Source organism: Conger conger, chromosome 18 (genome assembly GCF_963514075.1).
Source record: "Conger conger chromosome 18, fConCon1.1, whole genome shotgun sequence".
Classification (NCBI taxonomy): domain Eukaryota; kingdom Metazoa; phylum Chordata; class Actinopteri; order Anguilliformes; family Congridae; genus Conger; species Conger conger.
The window spans coordinates 22,057,405-22,079,247 of record NC_083777.1 but is presented as its reverse complement, the minus strand read 5'-3'; the positions used below and the strand labels follow the sequence as shown (position 1 = coordinate 22,079,247).

At 48.2% G+C, this 21,843-nt stretch overlaps 1 protein-coding gene across 5 annotated transcripts in view; it reads right to left on the bottom strand.

The window, feature by feature from the left end:
- LOC133118127 (KH domain-containing RNA-binding protein QKI) overlaps positions 1-21,843 on the bottom strand; it is a 99,047-nt gene that overhangs the window by 39,137 nt on the left and 38,067 nt on the right. For all 5 annotated transcript variants that reach the window (XM_061227899.1, XM_061227897.1, XM_061227896.1 and 2 more), the window contains exon 3: positions 15,648-15,764. In XM_061227899.1, coding sequence (XP_061083883.1) covers positions 15,648-15,764 — 117 coding nt within the window. The remainder of the gene's footprint in view (positions 1-15,647; positions 15,765-21,843) is intronic.

The window sequence follows — 21,843 nt, the reverse complement described above, 5'->3', positions numbered from 1 at the left end:
GATGACTCTGAATAAATTACACCTCTTCATCGCCGGCGAGCGTTCACCTGCTCTGCCCGCCCCAACGCTTCCCGTATCTGTCACAGTCCTCCAGTGATCCCGCCGCGGAGCGCTCTCTCATCAGACTTCATCATGCGGGCCGCCGTCGCCGTGCGGGGCGGGCGGGCGGGGCGGAGAGGTGCGAGGCGGGGATCGCTCTCCCCCTCGCCCCCGACGGCACGGCTCATCGACCGCGGCGGTAACGAGGCGCACGCGACGGCGCAGCCTCCCGGAGAGGCCTCTCGCCTCCTCTCGCCTCCCCCCGCCTCCTCTCGCCGCCCGCGGCTCGTCTGAGTCCCGCGCTCCCCCGTTAGACCGGCAGACGGGTGAAAGGAATGTAAAATGGGGAGAGCGATCGTCCGGAAAAGCCTGTGTCGGCAAAGCGCAGGATGAGAAGGGAGAGCTCCCGGGGGGAAGGGGGGGGGGGAGGTGGGACGGCGTGTTTCGCTACGATGGACGCTTTGTCTGGAGAGGAGTCGGCCAAGGCCTGGCCTGTGGGGAGGAGGAACGGGCCAGAGGAGTTTCTGGGGCGAAAGACAGGGACCCTAAAACGGATGGGCCGTTTCAGAATGGGAGCGAGCGCATGGTGTTGTCTGAGACCTTCAACCTGTTGCAGAGAGAACCCAATCACCAACGGGGCTCCACAAGGCCTGCCTCCGATCACTGCCAGTTAAAAAGGGGGGTGGGGGGTGACATCATCTGGAACCATCCCGAAAAAAGTGACCACATCCTAAATCAATCAATCAGTCAATCAATCAATTTGTCTTTATAATATATACTGTAGCACCAATTTTCTCATTGTCAAACAGCACTTCACAGTTGTGATTTTCCAGAATCATTAACGCCTGGAAAAACGCATGCAGGTGGATGGATTGAGCCGTTTCTTAACGACAGCTGTTAATACGCACAGGTGACTGCGTCTGAACGGAAGAGACGGAGTCTTCCATACGCACCCGTCCCTGAAGCTACAGATACAAACGCCTGTGTAGACTTTTCTTAGAAATCCAGATTTCATCAAAAAACAATCATGTATGCAAAATGCCTCTGCTGGTGTTCCCCGTGGAGGGGGGGGGGGGGGATTGATTGCTGTTGGGCTGTTCAGACCTTCCTGCCGTTATTTGTGTGTTCGTGCTGTTTGTCTGTGTGAGCCGAGCAGACACGCGGGGTGTTTAATGGGAATAATTTGGTGCTGATGACACCTCACCCAGCACTGAGCAATACTCAGTCCCATTCCCCACCCTGCTCCACTGGATCCACATAATAACCCGGCGCTGTATTATTTCTATGTAAATGCTTCCCATTTTATTTTCCCTCCGTAATGATATCATTAACGTGGCCCCGCTCGCGAGCGTACGCCGAACAAAACCTTATTTATGCTCGTTTCTAAGCCTTATTTATAAGTCTTCAGACACAATGCGTTCAGTCAGCGCCCGACATTCATCTGATATGCACCGGGGGAAGGGAAGAGATTAGTGCGTATAAATGGTAATAGGAAAATAATAAAAAAAAGATTTGTTTTTGACAAGCCTCTGCGGACGCTATAGTGCGCGCGGTTCGAACCTGGACCGCGTCGATGAGGATTCGGCCTTGCCGAAAACCCCCAGGGGTTCACTTCCTGTAAACTCAGCACTCTCCGCAGGAACGTCGTGGAGCCCAATACTCCAGAAGATCCGGTCCTTTAGCGTGCGAGGTTTCGGCCTTAACAGATTAACGCGTTAATCCTGGCACAGGGATTGCTCTCGTGATCCATCCGATATTCCTGACTGCGGCACCGGAGTCAGAATGAAAACTGCTTTCACCGAGCCTATTGCATAAAAGGAATGAAAAATGACAACAAACGCGTAGCCTGAATGCTAAATTTATTATTGCGCTCTATTACTGTGGGACTGATAGGCTTTAAAGATTAAGTATTATAGCCCAATAATTATGCATTATTATGCTGTCAAGGCCACGCAGGGCTTTCTAATGCAAAGGCATCTTGATTGACAACATTAAAGATGAAATCATTAAAATTGTGCTTCCTTGTCTGACTTCCTCCTGTACACTTTCATTTCATTAAATTAAGTGCTAACACCCACTCACCCATACACACAGGCACACGTACACATAGACACACACACACACTCTCGTACGCATGCATGCAGCCACACGCACAGACACTTACACACTCACACACACACACACACACACACACACACACACACACACGGTGTTGGCACCACTTGTTGTCTAAACCCTTATGTTTGCACTTGTATGAGTGGATCTGGTCCCAGAGCATCTGTTCAGTGCCTGAATGTGAAAGCACATTTTAGTTTTTGAGGTGAATGTACGCACATGTATGAATGTACACATTTTAAGTATTTGGAGTTTAACTAAGTCACAACACAGGGCTCTGTATGTTCTTCCTCTATAGCCTACCACATGCTGGGGTTGGGATGGGCTCTTCAACCAGTGCCAATGTCAACATATCACTGCAGATGTAAAAACACAGGCACACACAAGAATGCATGCGCACGCACAAGACTACACACATGCGCTCGCACACACACACGTGCTGACACACACATGCACACACACACACTGCACACACAGGTATATTATGGCATGATAGGATACCGTTTTAGTGAAAATTCTCTCTTGCCCTATTTAAAGCTACAATAGATAATTTTCGGACTTCTAACGGTCAAGAGAGGAATAGCAGCAACAAACACCTTCAAACCACAACACCGTTTATCCCTCCCCCCCCTCTGTAAACGTGCTGTCGTTGAAAAGCCATTGGCTGTGACAATTAGAACCAATTTTCAACCAATGAGCTTGTATTATTGTACAGCTATACAGTGTCGGCCATCAACAGTATATTTTGAAACCAGAATTTAGGCTCTATAAACACAGGCAGAGGGTGAGTCAACATGTCAGTGAGGCTTTTTCAATAATAGGAAGGGATTTACAATGTACATTGTCTTGTAACAATGTTTTACCACAAAAATCTTACTTATTGTACCTTTAACTTCACCCTCTCTTCAGTACCTAGTGCCCAGCCATTTATCCACCTGCCCGCCGTCAGCTACACCCCCTCAGGTCAAACGGGTCCGACCGGGGAGCCGTCGCCATGACAACCGTCACCTCAGAGACCAGGTAGCCGTCGCTCCGTCTCCCGCCCGCGAACGACCCCCTGACAGGAAGTGACAGGCCGGGTTGCCTAGGTGACGCTCCCGCGGAAGGGAACCATCGGGCATTTTAAGCGCGAACCAAATTTACCGCCGGCCCCGCCCCTCGCAACACCCCCACCCAATCGGCACCGGCGGATAATCGACTCCCGTAAATCCCGCTCCTGCTGCTTTTGTAATCCAAGCCGAGCTAATGAAAGTCCTTTTGAAGAAGAAGAGCAGTTTATGAAAGTGGGATGACCGTGAAGAAGCAAAGTAGATGGGAACAAACGCACGCACACGGTTTGAGAGTACGTTAGCCTCTAAGTCAGCTACATAGCTATTTACTTTTATTTATTTATTTTCTTCTTCAATCTGGCCTATTTTTCGCCTTCGCTAAATAACACCTTGCGCTAACTTCAGAAGTAGGGTGCACACACGCCTCTCTCATTAGGGGGAAGGTATCCTGAGGGATAGTGAAAGCACTGAGGTACTCTGAATACATTAAATAGAATAAAAAAAATCTCTCTTAAAATCACGTTCGTTTACAGCGCCGTTCTCAGTCTGCGGCTAACCTATTTTCATCCAGAGTGAATCATCACCATGCAGCGACTGCAGGTAGGTGATGAAAACAAATTGTCTGTGTTTCTGTAGCGCCGGCTACAAATGGACGGTCTCCTAGGTATTTGCTTTTATTTTAATTCGGCTGGTTTTAAAACCATGGGCGGGGGATATTAAGGCCTCTTTCTCTGGCGGTCCGGGGGGAACGGTGTGCGTTAGAGGACCAGCCAAGTAGAATGGTGACTGTGTGTCGGTCAGCAGGCAGATAGGGAAGGAGCTATTTGCAGGGAGTAGGATTTTGCATGTGCAGAGCAGGGGGCTATTTAGACTCAGCGGCTGAAGTAGGACTTAATGTCTCTGTGTTTATAAACCCTTGGACTGGCTCATTTGGTACAGGCTCTCACTCTGACCGCAGGCCTGGACCCATAGGACCGTATATATATTTGCAAGTTGGACCGTTGACTCCCACTGATTTGCCAGGCACTTCTCCATGAGAGATGCACTTCTCCTCCAATCAGTGAGCTGCACCTTTCCTCCAAACGGTGAGAGATTGGAGGACAGCACAAGATGGAAGTCTACAGTTTCACAATGTGCTCATTCTGTGACCATAATTTCATACAATAAAGATGAGTTTTCATGTTGTGATTGGACTATACTTATCAGTAGTCTGAAGTATTTTCCCTTTAGAATTCACCAGAAATGATAATTTCACAGCTGCTCTTTAAAAAAGTGTGTAAATGCAACAAATTTACATATAAGAAAATATTTTGCTTTATTATTAAGCAGAATATGAGCGCTACTGAATCTCTGTATAGCTTTGCTCATGATTTATATAAAATAAACAATAAATGAATAAAGAAGATAACTATGATTAGGATACCTTTTTAAAGATGACATCATGACTTAATTTCTGATTGGTCAAGTAGTTCAAAGTTATGGTAACCTCTCAGATGGAGTAATCATAACTACACTAATTTAACCTGTTGCTTGTGTTGGCTCATTCGCTAGCTGTCAGAACGGCAGTGTTTAAAGTGACATTGGCTCAGGTGGTAAGAGCAGTGGTCTGGTAGTCGGTGGGTTGTCAGTTCGATCCCGCTCTGGGTGTGTCGAAGTGTCCCTGAGCAAGACGCCTAACCCCCAAATGCTCCTGACGAGCTGGTCGGTGCCTTGCATGGCAGCCATTCGCCGTTGGTGTGTGTCTAAATGTGTGAATGAGAAGATCAACTGTACAGCGTTTTGGATAATTGCACTATATAAATGCCAACCATTTACCATTTACCATTTTAAGTGCCTTTGGTTCTGTAACCAGGACAACCGAGATCCAGTGGTAGGGAAGTAGCAGCAGATTTCTGAGGCATCAGGCAGTAGCACGGTATCTTAATCACTGCTTCTGTATCGCCCTGGGCCAGAAGTGGTCAGGTGTGGGTCTGGAAGCGTAGAGCGATTGTGTCCCTGGTGGACGTAACAACAGCGAAAAAGCTTGCTTTGAAGCTCCTGGAAGCCAAACTTAAATTCTAATGTTAGAAACTGACATTCTCACCGGCTCGCAGAAGAGCAACGCAACACTCCAGCGCAAGCTAAAAGAGCAGTGACCGTGGAACCAGGCAAAGTGTGACAAATTTGTTTAAGTGGAAAAAATAAAAAAAAGTAAAGTCTTTCTGCGAAAAAAACAGTAGCCTTGGCTCAGCGTTCTCTTAAGCAAGAAACCGATGCCAGGAGAGAAAGTGTTTTTAAATCATTATTATTTATCTGCTTAACAGATGCTCTCATCTAGGGTGATTCACACGGCCCGTAGTTTCCGCAGAAAACATTGGGAAACATTCAGTTTACATTCCATATACGGTTACATAAACAGACCAAATCCGATATTTTTCCGGCGATTTCCGTCGAAGTCACAGAAGAGATGTTCCGGGCACACTGCATACAGATGTATTGGTAACATCCGCTTGTGGTTATGAATTAGTCAAGGAAAGGCATCAAGGAGGATACACGTCAATAACGATTAAATTCTTGAAAAGTGAGATTTTCCTGAACCTTAAATTTGTCATTTGTAATTGGCGGGAACAAGGAAAATGTGGGAGAGGGGGAAAACTTTTCCTGCAATGTTCCTTTTTTCCTGAAAATTTACAATTTAAGGGAGAACCAGGAAGATGATGAAATTAGGAACATGGAGAGAACTAAATGCGTGGGGAACGTTTACCCTGAAGGAAGGTTCTAGAAACCAAGGAAAAGGAAGAAATTCTGCAGCAGCACTGTTCTCAGTAGCGCAGCAGCAGTGCGCCCCTTCAAACCTGGACCTGTAACCTGCCGGCATTAGACCACAACAATGGTGCACCGCTGCGCTCAGACCACCTGGCTCCCCCCACCACCCCGGGCTGTTCAGCGTCTCCGCTTTCAGGGCTTTGTGTGCAGAAAGAGGGGGCTATTCTATTCTTCCCTGGATCCTGACCACTTCTCCATCGCGGAACATCTCCTCCACATCAAAGCTTGTGGTTAAAGGATTTAGGGGGAAAAGAAACAAGCGGACATTTCTTATAGAACTCGTGTCCGAGACCTGTCTTGGCTCAGCGTTCTCTCAGCCAATGGGATTTCGGCTGGAGCGCCCTCGCCCGGATTCTCTCAGATTGATGTTGACACTCCTGCACGCACATTCCAAGTCTTGATTTTTGAGGCTGCGGATGAACTTGCAATAACGGGTCTCGATGTTTTTAATTGACAGGGATGCCTTTCACCTTGATGCTACTCGATGTCAATGTGCAGGAATGTCATAGTTTTCACACCGACACAAACGCACAGAACGGCATTTTTGCTACAATCCATGCTTGATTCATCCTGATTCTGTTTAATATTTAAGATCAGTCCCCAGTCCTCTTACGATCTCAGAGGTATGATTGGTACAATTTGTGATAAATGGCAAAACAGTAGGCATTCAAGGGAATTATTAAACCAAGCAGCATAGTAAACGCACACCCTTTCTTGTGCTGTACATTTCCATACACATTTTCTGCCATTAAATCACACTACCGTACCAGGCAGCACAAACCTGTACATGTAGTACTATTTTTACACTCCTTTCAAATGTCCAGTCATATTTTTTTGAACGAAGTGTCCCATTGTCCAGGCTATAAATGTTTATATATATATATATATTTATATATTTTTATATAACTTTGTGGAACCATTTTGTTGGAACTATTTCTTCTGGCACATGCAACCTGAGACCACTACAGGAAAGAAGCACCAGCACGATACAATTTGTTTAAATTTATGTTCATGATTGTAAATAAACACCATAAAATCATGCTCATATGTACAGCTTCTGGACATAACCTTTCTGTGCATGCTACTTTGAAGTTGCTGGAAGTAAATTTTCTTGCTTTAAACCACAGACTCGTTAAGGGTCCTCATGTCGGCCATTTTAAAGCTGCCAGGTCATCACAGGCAAGTGTTCCTGAGACGTCCTTCATCGTGCCCAAAGGCCGATGGGGCCAGTCTTAAGCGTACATTAAAACTGAAATAACGTCCCTTTAACGTGGGGGGGCGATGATTTGCGTTGGAAATGAGCGTCCCGGCCCTTTAAGACAGCTCGGCGGTTTTGAGTTGAATCCGTGCGTGAATCACCGGTACCGTTCTGCCCGTGTCTGTCTGACGTGTTGCTGCTCCGGCAGACGAGGCGCTGGGCCCTGATAAATCACGGAGACGCTGTCGTTTTCACGCTTGCCGTTCCGTACCGGACTCTGTCGTACTTTATGCTGTGCACCGCAACCTCCTTGCCAGGATGCCTTGGAAAAGATTTTTGTCTCAATTGGATTCGCCCGGTCAGACAAAAGGTAAATAAGAAATAAAGACCTATTGGGAAAACCTAAGACTGGGCTGTTTAAAAATGCGAATTAAATGAGGGGGAAAAAGGCACTGCAGGGCACTCTTAAATGCCTTTATCATCATGGCATATTCCAAATGCGTCAATGAAATCTACAGACGTGTCAGAAATAGGGTAATTGGCTTCAGATGGTGATTAGAATCATATTGTATTAAAGCTCTGATGTAGATTAATGCATACAGTGCTACCCTACTAATACATCCAGTACTAATCTTAACTGCAAAATGCTGCACTGCATGTAGATCACGTCCGTGTACAACAAGCTAACCCGATGAGAACGTGCCATACCACCAGGTCAGGAAATAAAAACTCTTCCACCCAGACTTGTGGATTCTAAACACCATCAGCCATTTTTAGCATTTTACCAGGGAGTGAATGGGTGAATGACAGGCATCAACTGTAAAGTGCTTTGGGTACAGTGCTGCATAAATGCAGTCCGTTTACCATTTAATTTCACACCCTGCATGCCACTCAACACAACTTCAAAATTAGCCAACACTGGGCCGTGCAGCAGCATGGAGACCATGCATCAGCTGACGGTGTCCCGTACCGTTAGTCACTGAAACGGGAGCATTAACGCAGCGGCTTTTGTGGAGAGACTATGAAAAATGACCTGCTTTGAGTGAGATTCTTATTCTACCACTGGAAGGACGGATTTAATAGTTTTCCGCGTGCTGCTTTATGTGGTTTAAATAAATTAAACCTGCAAAGTTCATTAGTTTTGGAAATGCTGTGGGAGGGGGGTTTCTAGAGTGGATGATTTACCTACACTCACAGATGCGTGCTCACCTTCTCAGAGTGTCACATTCTCCTTACATTAATAAATGATAACGCAGACAAGCTAATGAATGATGTATTTATATTTATTATTATGTCTATTGGCTTCTCATTCTTATTGAGTTCAGACGGCATTATTTATACCCAGAGTGTCCTTGCTCAGAACGGTACATCTTCCCCGCTCTGTGAGTCAGCTGCAATGAAAGCGTGTTGAAGATGCAGCATTAAAAAAATGTACTCCGCTGTAGTGGAGAGCTGAGCCAGGAGCTACCTTCATGCCACCTTCATTCAGCAGTTAACTCACAGACCCATGTCAAATAAGCATGGTATCATAGATGGTAGATACGTGTGCGTGGCCTACACACACACACACACACACTGTCTCTCTCTCATGCGCGCGCACACGCGGTCTCACACACACACACACACTGTCTCGCTCTCGCTCTCACACACAGACTTTGTGCTGGGGATTCCAGCACATGCGCTTAATGGAGCTGTAATCGATAGGGAAAGACTGCTGCAGTTGAGGAGTACGAACTGAAACTGCAAACAAAGCCTGCCGTTTAAACACGGGGCTGAGCGTTACGGGCCATGCTGAAGGCTAGAGGCGGAGGGGGGGACAGGGCCGCGTGACGCGGGGGGAGCAGACATCCTCTGCCTCGCTGCTGCTGACATCACGGTTCTGTGGTCATAGCTGTCAGGACCGGCCTCCTCACTGGGCCTGGCAGGCCTGCGCTGTTATTACGGCTGTCAGGATCAGTTCACCCAGACCCGGTCTAACCTACCCCAGCCATCAGCACGCATCCACTTCACCTGCGTGTGTGTGTGTGTCTGTGTCTGTGTCTGTGTCTGTGTCTGTGTCTGTGTCTGTGTCTGTGTCTGTGTCTGTGTCTGTGTCTGTGTCTGTGTCTGTGTCTGTGTGTGCATGCGGGGTGTAGTGTAGGTATGGGGCTGGTTTGGGAGGGGTGTAGTGTAGGTTTGGGGCTGGTTTGGGAGGGGTGTAGTGTAGGTATGGGCCTGGTTTGGGAGGGGTGTAGTGTAGGTTTGGGCCTGGTTTGGGAGGGGTGTAGTGTAGGTATGGGGCTGGTTTGGGAGGGGTGTAGTGTAGGTTTGGGGCTGGTTTGGGAGGGGTGTAGTGTAGGTATGGGGCTGGTTTGGGAGGGGTGTAGTGTAGGTATGGGGCTGGTTTGGGAGGGGTGTAGGGTAGGTATGGGGCTGGTTTGGGAGGGGTGTAGTGTAGGTATGGGGCTGGTTTGGGAGGGGTGTAGGGTAGGTATGGGGCTGGTTTGGGAGGGGTGTAGTGTAGGTATGGGGCTGGTTTGGGAGGGGTGTAGGGTAGGTATGGGGCTGGTTTGGGAGGGGTGTAGGGTAGGTATGGGGCTGGTTTGGGAGGGGTGTAGTGTAGGTATGGGGCTGGTTTGGGAGGGGTGTAGTGTAGGTTTGGGGCTGGTTTGGGAGGGGTGTAGTGTAGGTATGGGGCTGGTTTGGGAGGGGTGTAGTGTAGGTTTGGGGCTGGTTTGGGAGGGGTGTAGTGTAGGTTTGGGGCTGGTTTGGGAAGTGCAGCGGGGGGGTTTGGGAAGTGCAGAGTCAGAGGGAGCTGGTGGAGACAGCCACACTGGCGCGACGATGACACAGCCCCCACCTGGCACCCGGCCCAGCTGGCCGCCTTTATTAATAGCGCTCACGGATGCAGAATTAATTAAGATAACTGGGCAAAGTTGCTTTTCATAACATCTCTCCACAATGCGGGCCGCCGCCAGGCTGCGGTGAGTGGGAAGCGGATGCTGGAACGCTGAGCCAGGCTTCACTCAGCGATACGGGGCTTTGCAGCTGCAATGCTGCCTGGGGCTCTGACCCCGGGTCACTGGAGATAGTCGCTCCTCTACTCTAGCCTGGCGCATAGGGAGAGGGCCTCTTTTCTATTCTAGCCTGGCTCACAGGTAGATGGTCACTCCACTACTCTAGCCTGGCTCACAGGATTGATGGTCACTCCACTACTCTAGCCCGGCTCACAGGGAGATGGTCACACCACTACTCTAGCCTGGCTCACAGGGAGATGGTCACTCCACTACTCTAGCCTGGCTCACAGGGAGATGGTCACTCCACTACTCTAGCCTGGCTCACAGGATTGATGGTCACTCCACTACTCTAGCCTGGCTCACAGGATTGATGGTCACTCCACTACTCTAGCCTGGCTCACAGGGAGATGGTCACTCCACTACTCTAGCCTGGCCCACAGGATTGATGGTCACTCCACTACTCTAGCCTGGCTCACAGGTAGATGGTCACTCCACTATTCTAGCCTGGCTCACAGGGAGATAGTCCCTCCACCACTTTAGCCTGGCTCCACATGGAGGTAGTCACTCCTACTCTAGCCTGGCTCACAGGGAGATGCTCCTGTGTCCCACTGCCATTCTGGCCAGTTCAGAGATGTATTCACTCAGCTATTCTACTCTAACTCACGGGGTGCATTGTCCCCGTCAGCCAGACTAGAGTAATGGAGTGACTGAGCCCAACTGCTATTCTCGCCTGGTTCAGAGAGACATATTCACTCTGCTACTCAAGTCTAGCTCAGAGGGACATAGTCACTCTATTACTCTCGTCTGGCTCACGGGGACATAGTCACTCTATTACTCTAGTCTGGCCCACTGGGATATAATCAATCTAAGACGTAGCCATTGTGCTACTTTAGCCTAGCCTAGGGGCATTTTGTCCTTCCATATCCAAGCCTGGCTAGACCAACTGGTTCACTCGAGAATCTCTGCAAGCTAGGAACCCAACTGTGAAAATGAACTGCTCTCCCAACGTGCGATTCCAGATGCAACCTCATATTTTGGCTGTACCCATTCCAAAAATGCAACATGACTCCTTTTCCAAACAAACAGATGATTTCCCCCAACACACTTTTGCAGCATTGTGCTCCACCAAACCGCAACAGTAAAAATGTAGTTTCGCCTGCCTTTAAAACATGATGTTACAAGCTGCAAAAAAACCACTACTACTTTCTATCGCTGTCAGACACGGTTTTAATCACCGTCGTTGTGTGTCTATATAGAAGCTAGTGAAAGGAGGACATCATTGTTCTGTTGTTACCTTGCTGTGAGGGCAAATCTATTTCAGTAAACTTTAACTGCATCCGCCGGTCATTGTGGTACTTGTGTTTCTGTGTATGCCCTAAATCGGTGGTTCTCAAACTAAATCCTGAAGGACCCCCATGTATGGCTGCTTTTGTTCCAACCCACAATTTAAATTAACAAGCTGTTAATTTGTATTAATTATACTTTTTAGGATTATTTACCCTCGTAAACTGCATTTTGTCAAATAGCTGTGCACACCTTGAAGAATAAACGTCTCGTTCACGTTGTGTTATCGTGCCATATTGCGAACTGATTAAATTAAAGACTGAAGCTAATCAATGGGCTCCTAATTGGTAAAATTGTGGACATATGGCCATGTGAACAACCGTTGGGGAACTCGAGAACTCGGACAAAGCATAAATAATGACCCAAACACACACTCTGGTGATACGATTAAGTAAAAAATTATGAAGGAATTTAGATGCACGTGTTCAACAACCTCAATTAAGCAAGAGATTGGCTGTAACAAAAATCAGCTTAAACCGGGGTTCCCCAGGGCCCAGTCTGGGAACCATTCTCTAGAACACTACAGAGGGCAAGGACACAAACCCACCATGGAATAATCTAATAGAGGCCTGTAACCATGCCCTTCTGTGTGTGTGTGTGCGTGTGTATGTGCGTGCGTGTGTGTGAGAGAGAGAAAAAGTGTGTCATTGCCTGTTCCCACCTGTGTCTCCTGTTAAAATTTCTCGGCCCAGAAGACCTGAAGACCATCAGTCAGTGTACCCTTTTTCGCTCGTAAGACGGGAGTGAGTCAGAAATGAAAGATGTCCTCATCAGCACTGTTTAGGCTTAGAAGGCTTAGGCGCAGAGCCTGTGTGGCAGGACACACAGTAAAGCGTTTGGTGTTAAATCAGGTTTTACGGAGTACGGTCCTTATATGACCTCTATCTGCGAGAGTTGAATGAACAGCGGACCTTTTGCAGCGCACGCCCCGTTTCGAGCCCAGAGTTAAAACAGATGTGTAAGCGAAAACACGAAAAAGTCAAAGGCGACCGCAGCCGACGTTATCAGAAACATCGCTCCCATGGCGACACCTGTGAAAGGCCCCCCCGGCGACGGCCTCCGCAACGCGGCTTCATACGAACGTGGCCGTTAACTCTGTAGGTCTGGTGCAGAGAGGGGCAGCCCTGCGCCCTGCCACCCCCCCTCCAGTGACCCAGGGGCCCCTGCTGACCCCCCTCTCCGCCCGCTGACGGGGTGTGCGAGCGGAGACCCAGCATGCCGAGTGGTGGGTGTGAGCGGGGTCCGATACCCCGCCGCGCCCACGGCCAAAGACAATGTTTGGACACCTGTCATTTATTTTCCCAAGTGTTTTCCCCCGCGTTCTCCACATTTCCCAGATAACGGGGCGCCCCTCCCTTCGCGCGGGCCCCTGTCGGAGGGATACGCGGGCCCCCGGGACAGGAACGCCGGCCCCTCGGCCCAAAAACATCCCGTCTCCCGAGCCCAGTTTTGTGAGCCCGGTTGCTGTTAGGTTTCTGTGATTGTCTCCTGATATTCTCTCTACAACCTGCGTATCATACTCTTATCATCAACGTACTGTGTGTGTGAGTGTGAGTGTGTGTGTGTGTGTGTGTGTGTGTGTGGCACTGCATCAGCTGCATCCTACACTTTTATACATAATGCACAACAGATACTTAACAGATAATATCAATCCATCAAAGTCCAGTCATTTCTCATAGAGGAATATGGAGCTATCGCCGTGCTGCAGGGAGATCCGTTCCTGATGTTTCACAAACTCCTCTGCACACCACCCATGATTAAAATATCTGATAGAAAGACACAAATCGATCCACAGCAAACGTACCAACTGCATTTTCCTTATTTTCTGATGAAATAAAAAGACATTTCACCTGAAGCCGTATGTCTGTCAGAAGTAGCTGAAAATGGTTCTGATCCACTTGTTGAACAGATGCACCATCTGATGGGGCTCAGTGTAATCTCTCACTGTGAGGAGGTGATTGTGCCACCATGCTGTTTGAACGAAAGCTCCTTCACTTCATCTTATTTATTTTCATAGCAGACTCCCTTTGAGCGACTTATATAAGTTACGCTACACGAATTAGCCGTTTGTACAGCTGGCTGTTCACTGAGCGGACGCGGTGAGGTCCTGCGCTCGAGGGTACGACGCTGTGCCCTGCTCTGGGGCTTCGAACTGGCAACCACCTGGTTATTATTCCAGTAACTGGTCCGGGCGTCTAGCTGGAGCAAAGAATTCTGGGACCTAAGGAGACGGCCCCGTTGTTGCTTCACCGATGTATAGCATTTTGTATTTAAAACAATGACTGTGGCAAGTAAACGTAAGCCTGTAAGCTCCTGGCGGCAATGCGCTGTTAGTGCTCAGAGAGAACCTCTTACACCAACGCAAGGTCATGTTCCACCCTGTCCGGAGTCCGGCTCACTGCGGATGTCGGCGGTCATATGGAACGGTCATACGGAACGGTCGTACGGAACGGTCGTACGGAACGGTCGTACGGAACGGTCATACGGAGCGGTCATATGGAGCGGTCATTAGCGCTGCGCTAGCACGTCAAACCGACACGGACGTTTGTCGTGGCGCCGCGACGGCCTCGCGTGACCGCCACACTTTCGGGCTCGCCGCCTCTTCAAAGTGAAGCTCTGCGTTGAACAGACAGCGGAGTCCCCCGCTCTGTCTGCCTGACCACTGTCTGCCCGTTAATGTTCCAGACAGCCTCATAATGCCTTAACACAATTAAGAAGACACATTTGCCCACATTTGCACTCATGTTTTTGTTGTTTTGTTGTCAGGGAATTCAAGTTTGTGAATTAATTTTTCTTTTTCCACACAAGTTTTATAAACCGGTGACCACAACCAGTTTCCTTGTCAATCAATTAGCGAATCACTCCGTCAGTATCGATCTAGTGCAGTTTTTTTTTTTCTGTGTTTACAAGCGGATATAAACCATGTTTTACAGTCACTTTCCCTCTCGATTGCTACCTGTTCTCTTGACCAGATGGGTCTTCCTCAGGCAAACCAGCATGACCCCATCTGGCTGAAAAAGTTTCCATCAACCAAAGGCTAAAGGTATCATAGAAAACCTTTTTGGGTTTGTGTGTTGCTTTGTTTCTTTTTGTGCAATTGTAAACCAGAGACAAATTCTCTTGCAAATGTTTTCCCAAAACATTTTCCCTGAGCTGAACTGATTATATAGTATTATGACAATATTATAATCTTATAATATTAACTGCCATCTCTTATTTTCCATATTAATTATGACTTAAATAATAGGGATGGCAGGAATAAATTACCGCGCAATCAAAATTGTTACAGGTTTTAATTTGCCTAAATAATGGGGCCACTCCTCGCACCACAGTATTACCTGATCTCTTCTGTGCTGTTTTTCAGGGGATCCACACAATATCATTTTTATGTCTCTTGTTCACTATATTTAATAATATCTTGTTTACCGTATCATGTGATGGTGGTGTGTGTGTGTGTGTGTGTGTGTGTGTGTGTGTGTGTGTGTGTGTGTGTGTGTGTGTGTGTGTGAACAGAGTGTGTGTGTGTGTGTGTGTGTGAACGGAGTGTGTGTGTGTGAACGGAATGTGTGTGTGTGTGTGTGTGTGTGTGTGAATGGAGCGTGTGTGTGTGTGTGTGTGTGAATGGAGCGTGTGTGTGTGTGTGTGTGTGAACGGAGTGTGTGTGGTGGTGGTGTGTGTGTATGTGTGTGTGTGTGTGAACAGAGCGTGTGTGTGTGTGTGTATATGTGTGTGTGTGTGTGTGTGTGTGAACAGAGCATGTGTGTGTGTGTGTGTGGTGGTGTGTGTGTGTGTGTGTGTGTATGTGTGTGTGTGTGTGAACAGAGCGTGTGTGTATGTGTGTGTGTGTGTGTGAACGGAATGTGTGTGTGTGTGTGTGTGTGAACGGAATGTGTGTGTGTGTGTGTGTGTGTGTGTGAACAGAGCGTGTGTGTGGTGGTGTGTGTGTGTGTGTGTGTGTGTGTGTGTGTGTGTGTGTGTGGTGGTGTGTGTGTGTGTTTGTGTGAACAGAGCGTGTGTGTGGTGGTGTGTGTGTGTGTGTGTGAACAGAGCGTGTGTGTGGTGGTGTGTGTGTACGCAGCGTGCAGTGCTGCGTTAGCGTACCTTCTTCTTGTCCCTCATGGAGCCCTTCCCTCGCACCATGATCTTACAGCCCGTCTCCGCCTCCAGCTGCTTCGCCGTCAGGCCCCGCGGTCCCAGGATCCGCCCCACGAAGTTAAACTGCGGAGGGAAACGCGCACACACACACACACACACACACACACACGAGAGAGAGAGAGAGAGAGAGAGAGCTTTAGTGACTGAGCGGAGCGCTCTCGGCTGAGCAGAAACCCAGGGAACACATCTTGTGCGACTTCAGCCTGATTGCAGGGGCTGTGTGCTGCTGCTGTGCACTCAACATCCGCGACTGATTTAACATGTCTGAGCTGGGTTTCATCTAATCTTTGGGTGAATTAGATACACATCTAATTAACACGATAATCTCAAACACAGAAAGCTAAGCTACTCGCACACACAAGGCCTGCGCACTCTACATTTGTTAAAAAAAAACCAAGACACTCGTTTGCGTTTCTTTAAGATTCACCCAAGTGTTCCTCTAAAACCAACCCGGCCGTAACCCAAAGCCCTGCCGCCCCGTGTTTTCCCACATTCGCTCAAATAACTTTCCTCCGCAACTTCAACCTCATCACACACACTTTAGAGAGAGAGAGAGAGCATCTGTGCGAAATTAAGAGAGAGAGAGAGAGAGAGAGCGAGGGCTCCCACAGATCCTGGTGCCTTAAGCGAGAACCATCTGTCTGACAGGAAAATGCCTGCTCTGACCCTCCCCGCCTTCGCGTCGGTGTTATCTCAAACGCTCATCGCTCGCTCTGACAATCCCGCCAGGCCGCTCCGCAAAGAGCCCGATACCGGGAGAGCCAGGGCAACAAGATAAGGACCGCCGATCGTTCGCACATCGACCGGCAATCAGGGTCCTTGCTCGTATCGATCGGGGATCGGAGTCCTTGTCTAATTGACGCGTGATAAAGTGTCCGTCAGAGGGGGGCGGTCCTTGTCAATGCCCCGGTAAGCAGGGTAACAGAGCAGCGGGGCTTTAGATGCTCATTAATGCCCCTGTAAGCAGGGTAACAGAACGCTGGGGCTGTAGATGCTCATTAATGCCCCTGTAAGCAGGGTAACAGACCAGCGGGGCTTTAGATGCTCATTAATGCCCCTGTAAGCAGGGTAACAGAACGCTGGGGCTGTAGATGCTCATTAATGCCCCTGTAAGCAGGGTAACAGACCAGCGGGGCTATAGATGCTCATTAATGCCCCTGTAAGCAGGGTAACAGACCAGCGGGGCTATAGATGCTCATTAATGCCCCTGTAAGCAGGGTAACAGACCAGCAGGGCTTTAGATGCTCATTAATGCCCCTGTAAGCAGGGTAACCGACCAGCAGGGCTTTAGATGCCTATGGGCATACTAAATACTACAGAGCGACACAATTGCCCAGTCAAGCAGTTATCAGCAAAAAACACTTATTACATGAATGTAATATTACTTTACATCCTTAACTGCATTTTTTTCATTTACCCAACACCTGTTTGGATGTACTGTACGTGCATAATCCCTTCCTATTGCTGTACTGTTGCATTAATGTCATCACTGTTTAGTAATTGCAATGTCAGCTGGCAATAAAAAAACAAACTGCTAGCTGACAAAAAAAAGATGATAAACAGACGGCGCAATAATAACAAGCCAGAAATGAAATAAGCAGCCAGTCAATCTGCAGTCAGATGGTAATTCAGTAAGCAGCCAGCAATAAACATCTATGTAATAAACGTCCTGCAAAACAACGCATAGCCAGTAACTAAAAGCAAGCAGTGGAATAAATAACCCTTCAACAATATGATAAGCCATCACTGCAACAGACAGGAGAACAAGTCCACATTATACTAGTATTATAACACCCTGACTGTAGGAATATTGTTACTGAACTATACCTACTGTTATGAGGCCTATTATGAAGGCAAGCTGATTGCAGAAATGCTAGTTGCTTGTGGGTGTGTGTGGTTTTCTGGGGGGGGTGTCTTGTCTTTGCACCTACATATGTGTGTGTGTGTGTGCACATGCATGCATGTGTGTGTGTGTGCACGTACGTGTGTGTGTGTGTGTGTGCACGTGTGTGTGTGTGTGTGTGTGTGTGTGAACCATACGAACAGCAGTGGTGTGGTCCCACAGGCTAGGAAGCTGAGGAGATGTACAGATGGGGAAAGGGGTGAGGTACAGTCAGCGTTTATCGGCTCCTGTTCTCTCAGCGATGTAAATGCCTCCTCCTCATCCAAAACCTCGCGTCTCCAACAACGCCCTCGACTTCAACTGCCATTACATCACAGGCCACTTACAGCTGTATCCCACAAATCCTGTCATCTGCTTCAGTGACGCCAGCAAAGCCCCATGGGTAGTGATTTGGACCATTAACCCTTTTACGAGTAGGCTTTTTGGAATGTGTTATTTTTTAAAGTCAGTGTTCCAGAACTCCATTGCTTTCAATTATCAGGAGTGATCGGTACATCAGCATTATAATATTCAGTTCAGGACATTGTAGTCGTGTAATTGTGATCTCACACCTTAAAGGGTTAATTGCCTGGTGATGTGGCGAAGAATGAATTAAATCTGTATGGACCTCTATGGTAAAATCTCACCGAATGAAGGAACTCTGCTGTTGTATGGACATCTACGGGAAAATCTCAAACACATTCTGCCCACGTTGAACATTTAAAAAAAGGCTCTGCAGATAAATTAAACGCAAACAGTAAGTCCTCCCGACAGCTGCAGTCTGAATGTAACCTCACATTCCTCTCCATCGCCTCTCTTCCATTGTCGAGCGCTCCGATCTCTCCGCGGGCACACGCAAAAACGTTTCTTTAAAAGCTTACGCCACGCATTAAAATAAAGCCATCCAGCGTCTTTACCACATCGACGGATGGTTTGTGTGCGTTTCTGTGGAGGACTGACCCCGTGTGCCGTTTGTGTTCTCTCCACTGGGGACGGATCCTCTCTTATTACACTTTTTATCTAATGACTGGAGAAGCCGCTTTAAATAACACTTCCATTTCTGACTCTCTCCATCCTTTCCTGCTGTCTGCGCTTCCTTTGTTTTCCAAGATTACCTGCCTCTCTCTCTCAAAATCCCTGTCGTTTCAACAGAAATTATGCATTTTTTCCCCCTCTGGTATTGTGTGTCTCACAATGCTTTAAACCACGACTGTAATAAAATTCATAATGTGCATTGTTGTCGACTCAGTTATTCAAAGGCTGAAAATTGTGAAATGTTTTGATGGTAATTATAATAATCAGCGTTATCATTATCGTTGTCCTCATTATCACCATCTTCATAATACTGCGCATTATTAGCTTTTCAGTGAGCTCTGTTGAGGGTATTTGTGGTGTATGTGTTTGCTTGCCTGCCTCTGTGTGCGGGCGTGTGTTGTGTGCATATATGCACGTGAATGTGTGTATTTATGCGTGCGTGTGTGTGTGTGTGTGTGTGTGTGAGAGAGTGTCTGTGTGTGTTTGTGTGTGTGTGTGTAAGTGTGCGTGAGAGTGTCTGTGTGTGTGTGTGTGTGTGTGTAAGTGTGCGTGAGAGAGTGTCTGTGTGTGTGTGTGTGTGTGTGTGTGTAAGTGTGCGTGAGAGTGTCTGTGTTGTGTGTGTGTGTGTAAGTGTGCGTGAGAGAGTGTCTGTGTGTGTGTGTGTGTGTAAGTGTGCGTGAGAGTGTGTGTATGTGTGTGTGTGTGTGTGTGTGTGTATGCGTGCGTGAGAGAGTGTCTGTGTGTGTGTGTGTGTGTGTGTGTGTGTAAGTGTGCGTGAGAGTGTGTGTATGTGTGTGTGTGTGTGTGTGTGTGTGTGTGTGTGTAAGCGTGCGTGAGAGAGTGTATGTGTGTGTGTGTGTGTGTGTAAAAGTGTGCGTGAGAGAGTGTCTGTGTGTGTGTGTGTAAGTGTACGTGAGAGTGTGTGTGTGTGTGCGCGCCTGTGCATCGGAGCACCCAGCTTGTGCGGGCCCATTTAAAATTCATTGCAAACAAGCAGCTTACTCTGCACTTCTGTAGAGTCAGACACATTTCGGAGGCTGTTTGGAGGCTGTTATCTGCACATTTTACAGAAGCGCACGCCGCGCCGGCAGAACACACACGAGACGGGCCCCGGCTACAGTCTGACAAACATTACTGCTTAAAAATATTTGCATCTCCCATCGACCCTTTTAAAAATAACACTGTGTGACTGCCAGCCATGACTCGAATGAAATTAAAAAAATTACGTGGGTTCAGAGCGGGGGACGGCTTATCGTTTTTAACGCGGCTGATTTATTGTACTTTTTAAATAGCGTTGATGTTATATTAATGGCTTTTGTGGAGATTAGTCGATCTGAATTGGGATGTTTTAATTTCTGCACATGTAGCCCGCGGAGCTGTTGGTAGCGGGCTGTCGTTCGTCACGGTAACGGGTGACGGGCGGCGCAGTTCAGGGGGTGCGGTCGAGCCCCCCCCCCGTTCCCCCCCTCGCACCCCGAACTCGGCGGGGAGTTGTGATGTGCGGGAAAAGGACGGCCGCCGTTTCCTAACCGCTCTCGGGCCGGCCGCGTCTTCGCTCCGTTGCCGTGACGCCGCTCCGTTGCCGTGACGCCGCCCCGCCGTGGAGACGGAAACCCGCTGACCCCCCGCCCGCCAGGCCTCGCTGTCCCCCGCACGCTGACACATTCAGGACATCTTCACAGAGGGGGGGCTGTCTCGGATATTCTGTTACCCTCGTCTAACGCGCCCCCCTCCTTGCACCCGTCACAATAATAACCCTGTGTCTGTTAACCCCCCCCCGCCCCCCCACTCTGAAATGGGTTTCTCCTGCCCTCCCCACCCTGATGCTGTGTGATGTGCTGTATACTGGAGACAGGGCCTGAGTGTGTGCTTTAAAGCGCCATTGGGAGGGGGGGGGGGTGTAATGAATTGAAATTCCGGTGACTGGCGGCGTTTGGGCTGTGATGGGAGTGGGGGGGTTGTCTTTGCTGTGACATTAGCTACGGCATGTTAGCGGTACAGACAACCGTTCTCATTGCGTTGGGGACGGGGCCTGGGACTGGGATGGGGAGGGGGGGGGGGGGTGTTGTTTCCCTTAAACTGTTTAACCTTAAGTGTCAGTGCACTGAGTGATACGCCCAGCGGCTGGGTTTCGTTCAGGGTCACAGTGCTGCTCTCTTCCTTTAAAACCCCCCCCCCCACCCCCCCACCGCACTGCTGCAGGCTACAGGCAGGTGCCGAGCAGGGAGGACCTCACATACTGCTGTATATTTACCTCTGATCTCACTTATTTTATGTGTGTGTGTGTGTGTGTGTGTGTATGTGCACGTATACGAGTGTGAGTGTGTATGTGTGAGAGAGAGCAAGGGTATGACCATACTGCATTCTTTGCTTGTGCATATCCATAAGTATAGTTGTATCAGTGTGTGTCTCTGAGTGCTTGTTTTCATGGGCTGTGTGTGTGTGTGTGTGTGTGTGTGTGTGTTTTCAGTAAAGGCACCTCTGTATCAGTCTCGTATTGTGCATATATACAGTGCTATGTCCCTTCCTGTATTATGGTCAGATTTGGCTGTTTTCCTGCTCATTTAAAACCAAGCTTTAGGTCTGACTGTCAGCTGTAACCAAAGATGCTCTCAGTTCCTGTTTCCCCACACCTCAGACTGCCCTGCACACTGACCATAAACACACATACAGCTCCAATAATGTTCCCCATCACTCACTTTTTTTCCCCACAAAATAAAAGGGAGCGGTTTTAGATTTTATTTTTCTCAGAAAGGTAAAGCTGCCCTGTAGCTGTGAATGTTTCTGCGACACTTTCTGTGAAAAGCAAAAAGGGAAGCCGTGCCCTTTTACCGTGAAATACTCACTTCTCTGTGCAGGGCTCACTGCCTCCTGTCTGATGCTGTGTGCTTTCCAGTGAAGCACCGAGAGCAGAAGGATATCCCTTATGGCGAATGCCATGCTACTTAGGTTTAATTGGAGCCCAAAAAACTGAATCCAACCCCGGCGTAGTTCTCAAGAGCCTACAGAAAACTAATGAAGGGTGTAAAAAAATCATTTGGGGGTAATGGAATTCCTAATTTCTGGTTAAAAAGCATTCACCCTATTTACTCAATCTGAGCAATAGATCTCAAGTATATTTTCCATCAAGCACAATAAAAACACGAGGAAATGTAATTACGGCCGTTTAGGAGCGCGGGCCGAGCAGACCACAAACGCTCCCCCTGATCTTATTACCAAGATAAA